Genomic DNA, 14,671 nt, shown 5'->3' on the forward strand with positions numbered 1-14,671 from the left:
TGTCCTGTTTTCGGCACCTACATGTCTCATTTTTGGCCCATTCCAAGCGGCAGAATTGCCCACCATCACCGGAACAGGCCATAGGGGTCCCGTCGACTAAACAATGTCGGCTGGCGGGGCCCAGGGGAAGAGCCTTCTCTGTGGCAGCCCCGGCCCTCTGGAATCAACTCCCTCCAGAGATTCGAACAGCCCCCACCCTCCTCGCCTTCCGTAAAATGCTGAAGACTCAACTCTGTCACCAGGCGTGGGGATGATCACCTCCCCCCTTCGTTGTTTTTCTGACCTCTGGTATGATTAATTGGGTTGTGTGTGTACGAGTGCGTAGTTGTGATTTTATGATATTGATTATGTTATATTAATGTTTTTTAATTGATTTTTTAAATTTTACTATTAGATTTGTATTATTGCTATGTTGTGAGCCACTCCGAATCTTCGGAGACAAGTGGCATACAAATCTAATAAATTATTATGTCAATACAACACAGCAAACGAGATCACTATGCTGGATTTCGTATTTCATCACCAGTCGGGCGCTTCCCAAGCAACTAGGACTGCATGATGTAGAGGCGAATTATGTTTGCCGAACCCAGTAAAGCGGCCTTTTGCAATTGACAGATGGAGATTTTGTCAATTCCGATGGTTTTCAAATGTCCGCTGAGATCCTTTGGCCCTGTGCCCAGCATACCAAGTACCACTGGGACCACTTTCACTGGCTTAAGCCAGAGTCGTTGCAGCTCGATTTTTAGATCTTCGTATTTCACGAATTTCTCTAGCTGCTTCTCCTCAATTCTGCTGTCTCCTGGGATTGCGATGTCCATGATCCATACTTGCATGGAGGCAACGATAGGTGGTAACAGTGAAGGGTGGTGACAGGCAGTGGTGATTCCCACAGCCTGGAACAACTGATAGGCAGTGTTCCGGGAGGCCAATCCAACCACCAATCAGCTGCTTGTGTTTAATCAGGCTGTGTTGAAGCTGACCGGGCTGTTTGCTGCAAGGAGGTAAATTGCTGGGAGGCAGAGGCCGAAGGGTGGGGACCAGTGGATGGATGGGGCTTCAGCAACATTCGCTGTATAAATCGCACAGACACTTCCACCCACTTTTTTGTGGGGAGAAAGTGCTTCTTATATACCAAAAAAAATTGTAAATCTAATACTATTCTTCTTAGGTCACACCTCCAAAAGCTGCCAGTAGCCAAAAGTTACTGTTAGCTTTTGGAGGTCCAGCTTGGAGGCTAGAGTATGACATTCTGCTTGACCAGGAGATTGAACTAGAAGACCTCCGAGGTCCCTTCCAATTATCTTATTCTGTTAAGGAATGGGCCACCCTCCATGTTTCACTTACACATGTACTATATGTTTCTGACATAGGTCCCGTGCCTGCTGTTACTGAAGCCCTCAAGAAAGCTGGCCTTTCTTTGAAAGACATGGATTTGGTTGAGGTAATGGTCACTCAGCGAAATGTAGCCTTTAAACAAATGCATGGGGTCTTAACGGGGGGAGAAATAAGAGGGTGGATGCTGCAGCATCGAAAGGGATGTTGCAGCGGCCCTAACTTCAGAATTGGGTTGAGTATCTTTTGGGCATGGGTCATTAGGTAGGTAGGTAGGTAGGCAGGCAGGCAGGCAGGCAGGCAGGCAGGCAGGCAGGCAGACAGACACATACATACATACATATACTGCTGAACAAAATAAAGGGAACACTCAAATAACATACCCTAGATCTGAATGAATGAAATATTCTTATTGAATACTTCATTCTGTGCAAAGTTTAATGTACACAATAGCATGTGAAATTGATTGTCAATCAGTGTTGCTTCCTAAATGGACAGTTTGATTTCACAGAAGTTTGATTTACTTGGAGTTATATTGTGTTGTTTAAGTGTTCCCTTTATTTTTTTGAGCAATGTATGTATATACATACATACATACATACATACATACATACATACATACATACACACACACACACACACATACACACACATTTATATTTATACACACTCTCTCTCACTCACACACAAACACACACACACAGATCAGGGAACCTAAGCCATGCCCGGACTCTGAGCCATCTCTTATGGCCCCATACACACAAACACACTGTTTCAGTTTCCAAACAGTCCCCATTGTCTGAAATGTTGCTATGCCTACACATTGGCTGACCTCATCACTGAGCCCTTTTTCAGCTCATGAATACAGTGATCCCTCGATTTTTGTGGGGGTTACGTTCCAAGACCTCCCGCGAAAGTCGATTTTCTGCGAAGTAGCGGTGCGGAAGTAAAAACACCATTTTTGGCTATGGACAGCCAAAAACTACCCCTCTCACCGGCTTTCTTCGGACACGGGTCCTCCTGCAGCACCGCTGGCGGCCACCGTTCCCCGTAGGCACCCGCCGTTCGCCCGCCCGCCGCCCGCCCGTCGTTCGCCCGGCCACCCACCGTTCACCCGGCCGCTCGCTCACCGCTTGCCCGTTCGCCCGCCCGCCGCTCGCCACCCGCTCCACCTCTCTTTCTCCTCTGCTGCAAGAGAGGCGGGACAGGCATTCTCCGGAGGCTGGTGGGTGCACAGGCCGGCGCGTGAGAGAGAAAGAGGGGGGAGAGCAAGAGATAGCAAGAGAGAGAGAAAGAGTGAGAGAAAGAAAACAAGAGAGGGAAAGTGAGAAAAAGAGAGAGAGCAAGAGGGGGAGAGATAGAGAAAGAGAGAGAATGACAGGAAAGAAAGAGAAAGAGACAGAGAAGTGATTCTTGGTGATGACGTATGACATCATCGGGTGGGAAAAACTGGTATAGAAAAAAAACCGTGGAGTATTTTTAATTAATATTTTTTGAAAAACCGTGGTATAGCGTTTCGCGAAGTTTGAAGCCGCGAAAATCAAGGGATCACTGTATACACTAACAAATTCTCATCGGAAAAATCATAGCAGCCCAATTTGAGATATTTCTAACGTGCCTGTCTGATGTGTTTCCAGGTTAATGAAGCATTTGCACCCCAGTACTTATCTGTGGAAAAGGTTCTGGGTTTGGACCCGGAGAAGACCAATGTCAATGGAGGAGCCATCGCTTTGGGTCACCCTCTGGGAGCTTCGGGCTCCAGGATCACAAGTCATCTGGTTCATGAACTAAGGTGGGTAAATACACAAAAACCCCTTTTTTCTTTTGTTTCTTCTTAATATTCTGGAAAGATTGTTTGGAGAGAGTGTTTTTTATTTTTATTTTATTTATTTTGTCAACAGATATAGATATAAACATGGTTATTAATACATGAAATTGATACGGAAAAAGGGGACATTACTGGTTGCCGAATAGTTTACTGCACTGGTTGCCGATTAATTTCCAGTCACAATTCAAAGTGTTGGTAATGACCTATAAAGCCCTTCATGGCATCAGACCAGAATACCTTCGGAACCGCCTTATACCATACGAATCCCAGCGACCAATTAGGTCCCACAGTGTTGGCCTACTCTGGGTCCAGTCGACAAAAAAATGCCGTCTGGCAGGCCCCAAGGGAAGAGCCTTCTCTGTGGCAGCCCCGGCCCTCTGGAATCAACTCCCCCCAGAGATTAGAACTGCCCCCACCCTCCTTGCCTTTCATAAGCTATTAAAGACCCACCTATGTCGTCAGGCATGGGGAAGCTGAGCCCCTGGGTTATATTATTTATGTATGATACGAGTGTGTTGTATGGTTTTTAAATAATGGGTTTTAGACTTCTTTTAATGTATTAGATTTGTTACATTGTTGTTATTGTTGTGAGCCGCCCCAAGTCATCGGAGAGGGGCGGCATACAAATCTAATAAATAAATAATAAATAATTAGGACAGGGATGGAAGGCCCGCTGGTGCGCTTATGCACGCCCCTTAAAGACCTCTTTGGAATGGGTTGAGGTTGAGAGTGAGGCATTGCCCTCGGTCAGTTCCACCACGCATGCGTTCATTGGCCAGCTGATGTTTGGCCTTGGGGAAGGCCGTTTCGTCTTGCGGAGGCTTCAGAGAAAAACTTCCCAATGGGCAAACTGGAAGTTCGGAAAGACTGACTTCTGGTTTGCCCCTTGTGCTATTTTTCACACTCTAGACGCTTCAGGGAATCTTTCTGAAGCCCCAGAGTGTGGAAAAACAGCACAACAGACAAACCGGAAGTCCGTTTTTCCAAACTTCCGGTTTGCCCGTTAGGCTGTTTTTTCACCATCCCGGGCTTCAGTGAGGCCTATTATTTATTATTATTATTATTATTATTTATTACGTTTGTATGCCATCCCTCTCTGAAGGCTCGGAGCGGCTCACAACAGGAATACAAAATACAAATCCAAGGATTAAAAAGCAAAACAGTTAAAAAACCCTTGATTTAAAAACACTCATACAAACCAAACAAACCATACATATAACGGAGTGGCCAAGGGGAATCAATTTCCCCATGCCTGGCAGCAGAGGTGGGTCTTTAGCATTTTACAGTAGGCGAGGAGGGTAGGGGCAGTTCAAATCTCCGGGGCGAGTTGATTCCAGAGGGTCGGGGCCACCACAGAGAAGGCTCTTCTCCTGGGTCCTGCCAGACGGCACTGTTTTGTCGATGGGACCCGGAGAAGGCCAACTCTGTGGGACCTAATTGGTCACTGGGATTCGTGCGGCAGAAGGCGGTCCCGGAGGTATATACACATACGCATGGGCCAGGGGCGGTACGCCGGGACAGCTCTGGGGGGTCTGCATGCATGGATGGGAGGGAATGGGTGTGGGCGCATGAGCACATGCTAACGCATGCACACACACACTTTGGGCACACGAACCAAAAAAGGTTTGCCATGAAGATGACGAGATAACAGAAAGAAACTGCCAGTCGGATGCATTAAATGATTTTTAGAATTACAAGCAGCTCACTCAGGGGAAGGTAAAGAAAGAAGGAGAGGAAAGGTAGGAGGAGACCACATTTGGAATACTGTGTTCAGTTCTGGAGACCTCACCTACAAAAAGATATTGACAAAATTGAACGGGTCCAAAGACAGGCTATAAGAATGGTGGAAGGTCTTAAGTATAAAACGTATCAGGAAAGACTTAATGAACTCAATCTGCATAGTCTGGAGGACAGAAGGGAAAGGGGGGACATGATCGAAACATTTAAATATGTTAAAGGGTTAAATAAGGTCCAGGAGGGAAGTGTTTTTAATAGGAAAGTGAACACAAGAACAAGGGGACACAATTTGAAGTTAGTTGGGGGAAAGATCAAAGGCAACATGAGAAAATATTATTTTACTGAAAGAGTAATAGATCCTTGGAACAAACTTTCAGCAGACGTGGTTGGTAAATCCACAGTAACAGAATTTAAACATGCCTGGGATAAACATATATCCATTGTAAGAGATAGCGGGTGGAGAGGTTGGAGAAGGCAGAGGGAGAGAAAGTTAAACAAAGTAGAAGGATGGGGAGAAGAAGAAGGGATAGGAATGTTGAGCGAATAAAAAATGGAAGTTTAGACTGTCAGATATTGGCAGCAAAGATTTGGATTGAAGCAAGATACTTTTTAAAAAAATGATCATTATGCTTGGTTTACTGTATATCAGTGTTTCTCAAATAGTGGGGCGGCCCCCCCTTGGGGACATGGAGTGATGCCAGGGGGGACACATGACCCCGGGAAACATGCTTTTTTTGCCGCAGGGAGTAGGACATTTTTTCTGCACCGAACAATAGTACACAGCCCAGAGCAGGAGATATGAAGTGCATATAGCAAACCCTCAAGATACACCATGGAAAATATACCGCTCAAAAATATAATGGGAACACTCAAAGAACACATCCTAGATCTGAATGAATGAAATATTCTCATTGAATACTTGGTTCTGTACAAAGTTGAATGTGCACAACAGCATGTGAAATTGATTGTCAATCAGTATTGCTTCCTAAGTGGACAGTTTGATTTCACAGCAGTTTGATTTACTTGCAGTTATATTGTGTTGTTTAAGTATTCCATTTATTTTTTTGAGCAGTATATTTAACAGGGATGAAAAGAAAGGAGGAGAGAGACGGAGATAATGAGACAAACGTAAGTCTCCCAAAAGCTAAGATGAGGAAATATAACGAAGTGTATGTAGCGCTTGGCTTCACTGTGACTACGGTGAGAGACGAGGAAATACCAGTATGTTTACTGGGTCTAGAAATGTTGGCAGAGGATAGCGTGAAGCCAAATAAATTAATGCGTCACTTAAACACATTACACCCCAATCATGCTGATAAGCCGCTTGAGTTTTTTCAGCAAAAATGTGCTGAATATTGCAAACAATCGTCCCAGCGGAGAGTTGGTGGCGCGTGAAATGTTTACTTCTTCTTGGGGGGGCGTAACAGAAAATAATTGAGAAACACTGTTTTATATGGATGTAATTACTTGATGTACGGTGGAGAAAAATAAATAAGGTTTGCCATCACTGCCCTAAACCAGGGGTAGGCAAAGTTGGCTCTTCTATGACTTGTGGACTTCAACTCCCAGAATTCCTGAGCCAATCATGCTAGCTCAGGAATTCTGGGAGTTGAAGTCCACATGTCATAGAAGAGCCAACTTTGCCTACTCCTGTCCTAAACCATTTCTGATAGATGGCAGTTCAGTCTCTTCTTGAGTCTTGTTCGTAATTGCTATTTTCTTGGTTTCTTGTAGGCGCCGAAAAGGCAAATACGCCCTGGGTTCTGCTTGCATTGGAGGTGGCCAAGGCATAGCTGTCATCATTGAGAATTCTGCCTGAAGGACAAGCGACAGGCTGCAGGGATTTCACCCTACATTCTCTGCTAACTGTTACACAACTAACTGAAGAAACAAGAGAAAGAGGGAGAGTTACAATTGTCCTTCTGTGCCCAGACTGGTAATAATCTAAAGCGAAGCCCTCTGCTAAAATCAGGTGGTTTTTTTGAGAAAGTAACAAGCTAAGTTTCAACTGATTGTCCATAATTTTTATCGATCTATTACTTCCCACTGAATTCAATTTCGATTTTTCTAATAAAGACGTTATCGGAGAAATGTCTAGCAGCCAACAATTCGAGCGAAAAGGAACCTAGAGTTTGATGTTTTATCACTTTTATTTTTCCCAACCTATCAAGTCATTCTGAATTGTTTTGCGTTCAATTAATGTAATTTGATGGAGCATAAAGGAGACGCTTGGATCTGATTTTTGCTTGAACTGCTAGGCCATAGCAACGAAGTCTGGCAGAAATAAATGTGCCTTCTGAAAAAAAGTAAAATCTTATTGAATTTGGAGTTTAGTCTGGATTTCTTTTAAAGTTTCTCCATTAAGAGTGTCACTTTGATGATTCTAAAGGATATAAAGTAGTCTTCAACTTACAGCCACAATTGAGCCCCAAATTTCTATTGTTAAGTAAAACAGTTGTTAAGTGAGTTTTCCCCGTTTAACAACCTTTCATAGAGTCTCGCCCAGAATGATATGACTTCCACAATGCTGATCTTTTATAGGGAGAGACATATTACGGCATTTGAACATTGGTAGCTGATATGTTAGAAAACAAATTTAAAATATTTTCGGTAAGCTTAAAATCATAGAATAATTTTCAATAAGAAGAAAATTCTCTCTCTTTGGAAACAGCTTTGTCCTTAAAATCTCCCTGGTGGCACCAATGAAGGCTGAGCCAATTCAGGTGGAACAGTTGGTTCTGCAGGTACCTAGTTGCTAAGCGATTATTGATTAAATAAATGAAACTGATATTTAAATAAGTTATCTTCACTTCCAATTCTGCTTGCTCTCTTTATTCGTTTGGTTCATCTTTCTCCAAAGAAAAATTGTAACAGTGATAAAAAATTATAAAGAGATACAGGAACAGGACAGATTAAAATTAATATACCATACTTTTAGGAGTATAAGATGCACGTTTTCCTCTCCTAAAAGAGGGTGGAAATATTGCTGTGTCTTATATACCAAATACAGCCATTTTTGGCCTCCCAAAATCCTGTCCTGAATGTCCAGGCTGGGGTTGTTACTTACCACTGCTACCGGCAGGGGTGGGCAGCAGGCAGGATGGGGTGGAACACAGTTCCACCAGTGGAAATGTATTTATTTATTTATTTATTGGATTTGTATGGTGCCCCTCTCCAAGGACTCGGGGAGGCTCACAACATAAATGATGTTGTGTGCCCAGCTCCAGCTGACCATCCCACCCTCCCATCCTCATCCTCAGAAAGAGGCAGGGAGACCAGCACCGGCAGGAGTTCCAGGGGGCCCATTTCCTCCCCCCTCTTTTTTCAACAGCTGATTGGCACCCATTCGCCTAGCTACCCAGCCTGAGACAGGGAGTGACCCAGGAAGGAGAGCGCGGGAAACGCGAAGCAAATTGTCACCCCAGCGAGCAACACTGGTGATGTTGTAAGTCGAGGACAACAGTTCATTTGAACAATGATGATCGTTCATGCCACTCCCACCTGGTCACATGGCTGGCAAGCCACTCCTGCCCAGTCACGTGACCATCAAACCACACCCACAAAATAAGCCAGTGTGGCAGTAAAAAATTTGGCTGCCCATTACTGGGTGTGGAACACAGTTCCACTGGCGGAAATGAAGATGTGTGTGCAGCTCCAGCTGATCGGCAGCTGTCACTTCCTGGATTACTGGTCTCAGCTCAGCTCTCCTTTTTTCCTCTGCTGCGGCTGCTGCTGCTGCATCTGCGCTCCTTGCTTTTTTCCTCTTTCCTCCTTCCTGGTCTTGGACGAGCTTCCCTCTCTCCTGCCTGGCCCCCCCTCCAGCCTCATGCGCCCACCTCCCGCCTGAGGTGCAAGCAGAAGGCGTGGATGGAAGCAGCCCTGGCGGCATTTATGCTTCTGGCAGCCCCCGTTCGCCTAGCTACCCAGCCTGAGGTGGGGGGGGGCGACCCAGGAAGGAGAGTGCGGGAAACGCAAAGCAAATTGTCACCCCAGCAAGCGACACTGGTGAGGTTGTAAATCGAGGATTTCACAGTTCTCTTGAATGATGATCGTTCAAGCCACTCCCATCTGGTCACATGGCCGGCAATCCACTCCTACTCAGTCACATGACCATTAAGCCACACCCACAAAATAAGCCACACCCACAGTGTGGCAGCAAAAATTTTGGCTGCCCATTACTGGCTACCGGAGCTATGTGCGTGCAACTTTGGGTCATCGGCATGCACGCACTTGTGCCCCAGTGTCATTTTGCTTCTGTGCAAAATGTTGCAAGAGGATGCGTGTGCGTGTGAGATTTCAGAGATTTTTTTTCTTCCACGCAAGCACAGAAGCAAAAAATGGCCAAAATCTCACACATGTCCCCTCGTGAAATTTTGCTTCCTGCGCATGTGAAGAAGCAAAATCTCGCTTGGACACACACACGCAGGAGACACGTGTGCACAGCTCCATTTTCGCTACCAATGTGCAGTGTGGCCTGTATCAAGTAGAAACCCGATACTGCGCGTGTCCCATTTTTGCCAGTTATTGATCAGTTTTTTGCAAAAACGGGGCGCTCAGAATGCTCCTGGGGGCTGGGGAGGGCAAAACCTTTTTTCTCCTTGTTTACCTCTTTAAAATCAACAGGGGGATACACTCCAAGACCAGGGAAGTATTAATACCACTCTGCTACGCCCTGGTCAGACCACATCTGGAGTACTGCATCCAGTTCTGGTCACCACACTTCAAAAGAGACATTGAAACTCGGGAGAAGGTGCAGAAAAGAGCAACCAAAATGATTAGGGGACTTGAAACTAAGACTTACAAAGAGAGATGGCGGGAATTGGGCATGGATAGCCTAGAGAAGAGGAAGTCCAGAGCGGACATGATAGCTGTATACAGGTATATGAAGGGTTGCCACAGAGAGGAGGGGGCTACTCTATTCTCCAGAGCACCAGAGGGCCGGACGAGGAACATCGGCTGGAAGCTGACCAAGGAGAGATTCAACCTAGAAGTAAGGAAGAACTTCCTGACGGTCAGAGCGATCAACCAGTGGAACAAACCTGCCTGCGGAGGTTGTGAACTCCCCAACTCTGGACACTTTCAAGAGGAGATTGGACTGCCATTTGGCTGGGATGCTTTAGGATGCCTGCTCAGGCAGGGGGTTGCACTTGATGACCTGCATGGTCCCTTTCAACTCTAACAATAAATAAATAAAATAAATAAATCTTGGTGTGTCTTATACTTCAGTGCATTTTATAACCTTAAATACGGTAATATACAGTGTTCCCTCGCTTTTCGCGGGGATGCGTTCTGAGACCGCCCGCGAAAGTTGAATTTCCGCGAAGTAGAGATGCGGAAGTAAATACACTATTTTTGGCTATGAACAGTATCACAAGCCTTCCCTTAACACTTTAAACCCCTAAATTGCAATTTTCCATTCCCTTAGCAACCATTCAGATTATTACTCACCATGTTTATTTATTAAAGTTTATTTAAAAAAATATCTATTAAATGCAGACGAAAGTTTGGCGATGAAATATGACGTCATTGGGTGGGAAAAACCGTGGTATAGGGAAAAAAGCCGCAAAGTATTTTTTAATTAATATTTTTTAAAAACCGTGGTATAGACTTTCCGTGAAGCTCGAACCCGTGAAAATCGAGGAAACACTGTATATTGGCCTTTTCTGCAAATTTCAAAGATCTAGTTTAAAATTGTTGTCGAGTGTCAGCCACAAGATGGCGCACTATGACTGAATTTCAGAGTCTCTGGTGTTCCGTTTCTGACTGATGTGGACACTGTTTTCTTTCGAGAAACCCAGGGTTTTTTCTCCATATCTTGTCGTTTTTAATCAGAAGATCATAAAGGATGCCAGTCCAAGTAAAATAATTACAAAGAACTTGAATTTGTTTGTAGTTCGCTCTCATTCTGTGCCTTATTTAGGGTTAGTATTACAAAATATTTTTCCTTCAATATTGATCTAAGTTATACATTTTTTGGTGGGGGGAAGGTTGCGTCATACAAAGTGGCCAACAGAAATTAAAATGGAATATTGGATCAAACTGGTGAACATACAGTGAATAGGATCCAAATACAAAGTTCCGTTTGAGTGCAGCTCCATGCTAGTCTATGACCATAACAAAGGTTTTACTGAGTGTAGGGAAAACATGGGAGTTACCTTTAAGTGTGACATATGATACTTTAATTTAATTTTAATTTTAATTTATTTTTCAATAATTCATTCAATTTTAATGCTGCACAATCCCACTGATTATGGCCATGCCTTGCTTAAAAACCCCTTTAAAAGTTCTGCTTTTCGTTTTATCTTCCCTACCATGAAAAATTGTCTCCAGTCTAGGGTCAAAAGAAATCAAGATGGCGGGCCGCACCTCTACCACTGAAGATGTCTTTCTTACTTTCTTTTCTTTCTTTTCTTTCTTTCTTTCTTTCTTTCTTTCTTTCTTTCTTTCTTTCTTTCCTTCCTTCCTTCTCTCCCTCCCTCCCTCTTTCTTTCTTTATTTCCTTCCTTCCTACTCTCCCTCCCTCTTTCTTTCTTTCTTTCCTTCTTTCTTTCTACTTTCCTTCCTTCCTTCATTCCTTCCTTTCTTTTTTATTGTATTTATACCACTTATTCCGAAGCGGACTCAGAGCAGCTAATAAGTGGGATAAATACAACAGTAATAAAATACAATCAAAATATAGGATAAAATCAGAAATATAATAAAACAATAAAACAATATTCTAAAAAGAGCCATACATACACAGCAGTCAATTTTCGCCTGCTTATGTGCATTGCTTGTCACATTTCCGAGATTCAGTTACAAGATCCTGTAAAAATTAAGTAATATTCCTGTGAACCACAGAGGGTTGTCACCAATAAATCCACATCGAAAGATGTTCCCTAAGATTTAAAACACTTTTAGGGCACTCAGGGGGTCAGTGTGCAAATGAAACAAGTCCTTGAGTTATGACCAAACAGTGCAGTGGCCCCCAACATTTTGGGCATCAAGGACCTAGAGCCACATTGAGGCGTTTCACTATGTGGAGGAGAGAAGGGAAAGGGGCGACATGGTCGAAACATTTAAATATGTTAAACGGTTAAATAAGGTTCAGGAGGGAAATGTTTTTATTAGGAAAATGAACTCAAGAACAAGGAGGCACCATCTGAGGTTAGTTGGGGGAAAGATCAGAAGCAATGTGAGAAAATATTATTTTACTGAAAGAGTAGTAGATGCTTGGAACAAACTTCCAGCAGACATGGTTGGTAAATCCACAGTAACTGAATTTAAATATGCCTGGGATAAACATAGATCCATCCTAAGATAAAATACAGAAAATGGTATAAGGGATAAGTACAGATTGCCTCTGTCCAAATCGATGGTGAGACCACACTTGGAGTACTGTGTACAATTCTGGTCACCTCACCTCAAGAAGGATATAATGGATCTGGAAAAGGTGCAAAAAAGGGCAATAAGAATGATCAAGGGAATGGAGCCCCTCCCTTATGATACCAGGTTGCAATGCCTTGGTCTCTTCAGCCTTGAAAGACGGCGTTTAAGGGGTGACTTGATTGAAGTGTATAAAATCATGCATGGGATAGAAAAGGTGGATAGAGAAAAATCTTTTTCTCTATCACACAATACTAGGACGGGGGAGGCACTCACTAAAGCTCATAAGAAAGTGAGGACAAATCAAGGGAAATATTTCTTCACCCAGAGGGTCCTTGATTTATGGAATTCACTTCCAGAAGTGGTCGTGACAGTTGTCAGGCTTGATAGTTTCAGGGCAGCATTAGACAGATTCATGGAGGCCAAGTGTATTGGTGGTTATTGAAACGAATGTCCAAGTGCCGCCTCTATGTTGGTTGAGGCAGGCAGGGTTCCCTTGGGTCCCATTTGTTGGGGGTCAAGGGAAAGGGAGGGTCTTGTCTTCTCTTTCTGCTCAAGATCCCCATGGACAATTGGTGGGCCACTGTGGGACACAGAATGCTGGATTCGATGGACTTTGGCCTGATTCAGCATGGCTCTTCTTATGTTCTTATGACCACAAGGCCTTTTTCTGCTGTCAATTTTCTATGTTTCTATGTCAGCTCCAGCATGTGTGCGTGCGTTGGCCAAGTGATTTTCAGCCTTGGACCTGTTTCGCCCTCTGCAACCATATGACTGCACTTTATGATGGGTTTGCCAAAAACTGGAAGTTACACAATACTGTGCACATAATAAACAATGGGTTTATTTTATTTATTTATTATTCATTCGATTTCCATTCTGCCTTTTTCCTGAGACTCAGGGCATGTTTGTTTAATGACGGCAGTGTTCATTTAACAACAGCAATGTTAGAAACATAGAAGACTGATGGCAGAAAAAGACCTCATGGTCCATCTAGTCTGCCCTTATACTATTTTCTGTATTTTGTCTTAGGATGGATATATGTTTATCCCAGGCATGTTTAAATTCAGTTACTGTGGATTTATCTACCACGTCTGCTGGAAGTTTGTTCCAAGGATCTACTACTCTTTCAGTAAAATAATATTTTCTCATGTTGCTTTTGATCTTTCCCCCAACTAACTTCAGATTGTGTCCCCTTGTTCTTCTGTTCACTTTCCTTTTAAAAACACTTCCCTCCTGAACCTTATTTAACCCTTTAACATATTTAAATGTTTCGATCATGTCCCCCCTTTCCCTTCTGTCCGCCAGACTATACAGATTGAGTTCATGAAGTCTTTCCTGATACGTTTTATGCTTAAGACCTTCCACCATTCTTGTAGCCCGTCTTTGGACCCGTTCAATTTTGTCAATATCTTTTTGTAGGTGAGGTCCCCAGAACTGAACACAGTATTCCAAATGTGGTCTCACCAGCGCTCTATATAGCGGGATCATAATCTCCTTCTTCCTGCTTGTTATACCTCTCGCTATGCAGCCAAGCATCCTACTTGCTTTCCCTACCGCCTAATGTTATTTAATAACTGCAGCAAAAATGGTTGTAAAATTGGGTTAGATTAGATTTGATTAGATTTATTGGATTTATATGCCGCCCCCCTCCGCAAACTCGGGTTGGTCACAAGACTGTCCTGATTTACGACCATCATGACATACGTCGTAATGGGCAAGCTCCTTTGTTATTTTATGTGGAAGACTTCCAGTACAACAGTGGTTCTTAACCTGGGAGTGTGGGGCACCCCTTTGGGGGTCGAATGACCATTTCACAGGGGCCACCTAAGATCATGGCGTTAGCAATTAAAGTTTCTATTCTGGCGCCTCTGGAACTGCCTGCTACCACACAAATCCCAGCGACTGATAAGGTCCCACAGAGTTGGCCTTCTCCGGGTCCCGTCGACCAAACAATGTCGTTTGGCGGGCCCCAGGGGAAGAGCCTTCTCTGTGGCAGCCCCGGCCCTCTGGAATCAACTCCCCCCAGAGATTAGAACTGCCCCCACACTCTTTGTCTTTCGTAAATTACTTAAGACCCATCTATACTGCCAGGCATAGGGGAGTTGAGACACCTTTCCCCCCAGGCTTTTTTTTTATATATTTCTGTTTGGGTATGTATACATTGTTTGCTTTTTAAAATATGATAGGGTTTTATGTGCTTTTTAATATTAGATTTGTTTTCGCTGGAATATTGTTTTTATTATTGTTGTGAGCCGCCTAGAGTCTTCGGAGAGGGGCGGCATACAAATCTAATTAATAATAATAATAATAATAATAATAATAATAATAATAATAACAACAACAACAACAACCTATTTTTACAATTCGACCAATCAGGCGTTTACAGTGGGGGTGTCCCTCTGACCT

General features: G+C 43.6%; 1 protein-coding gene across 3 annotated transcripts in view; it reads left to right on the plus strand.

The window, feature by feature from the left end:
* ACAA2 (acetyl-CoA acyltransferase 2) overlaps positions 1 to 7,225 on the plus strand; it is a 50,685-nt gene extending 43,460 nt beyond the window's left edge. For all 3 annotated transcript variants that reach the window (XM_070743573.1, XM_070743574.1, XM_070743575.1), the window contains 3 exons: positions 1,371 to 1,441; positions 2,970 to 3,124; positions 6,632 to 7,225. In XM_070743573.1, the coding sequence (XP_070599674.1) occupies positions 1,371 to 1,441; positions 2,970 to 3,124; positions 6,632 to 6,716 (311 nt within the window). In that variant the 3' untranslated portion in view covers positions 6,717 to 7,225. The remainder of the gene's footprint in view (positions 1 to 1,370; positions 1,442 to 2,969; positions 3,125 to 6,631) is intronic.
* The last annotated feature ends 7,446 nt before the right edge of the window (positions 7,226 to 14,671 follow it).

This window comes from Erythrolamprus reginae, chromosome 2 (genome assembly GCF_031021105.1).
Source record: "Erythrolamprus reginae isolate rEryReg1 chromosome 2, rEryReg1.hap1, whole genome shotgun sequence".
In the NCBI taxonomy this organism is placed as follows: domain Eukaryota; kingdom Metazoa; phylum Chordata; class Lepidosauria; order Squamata; family Dipsadidae; genus Erythrolamprus; species Erythrolamprus reginae.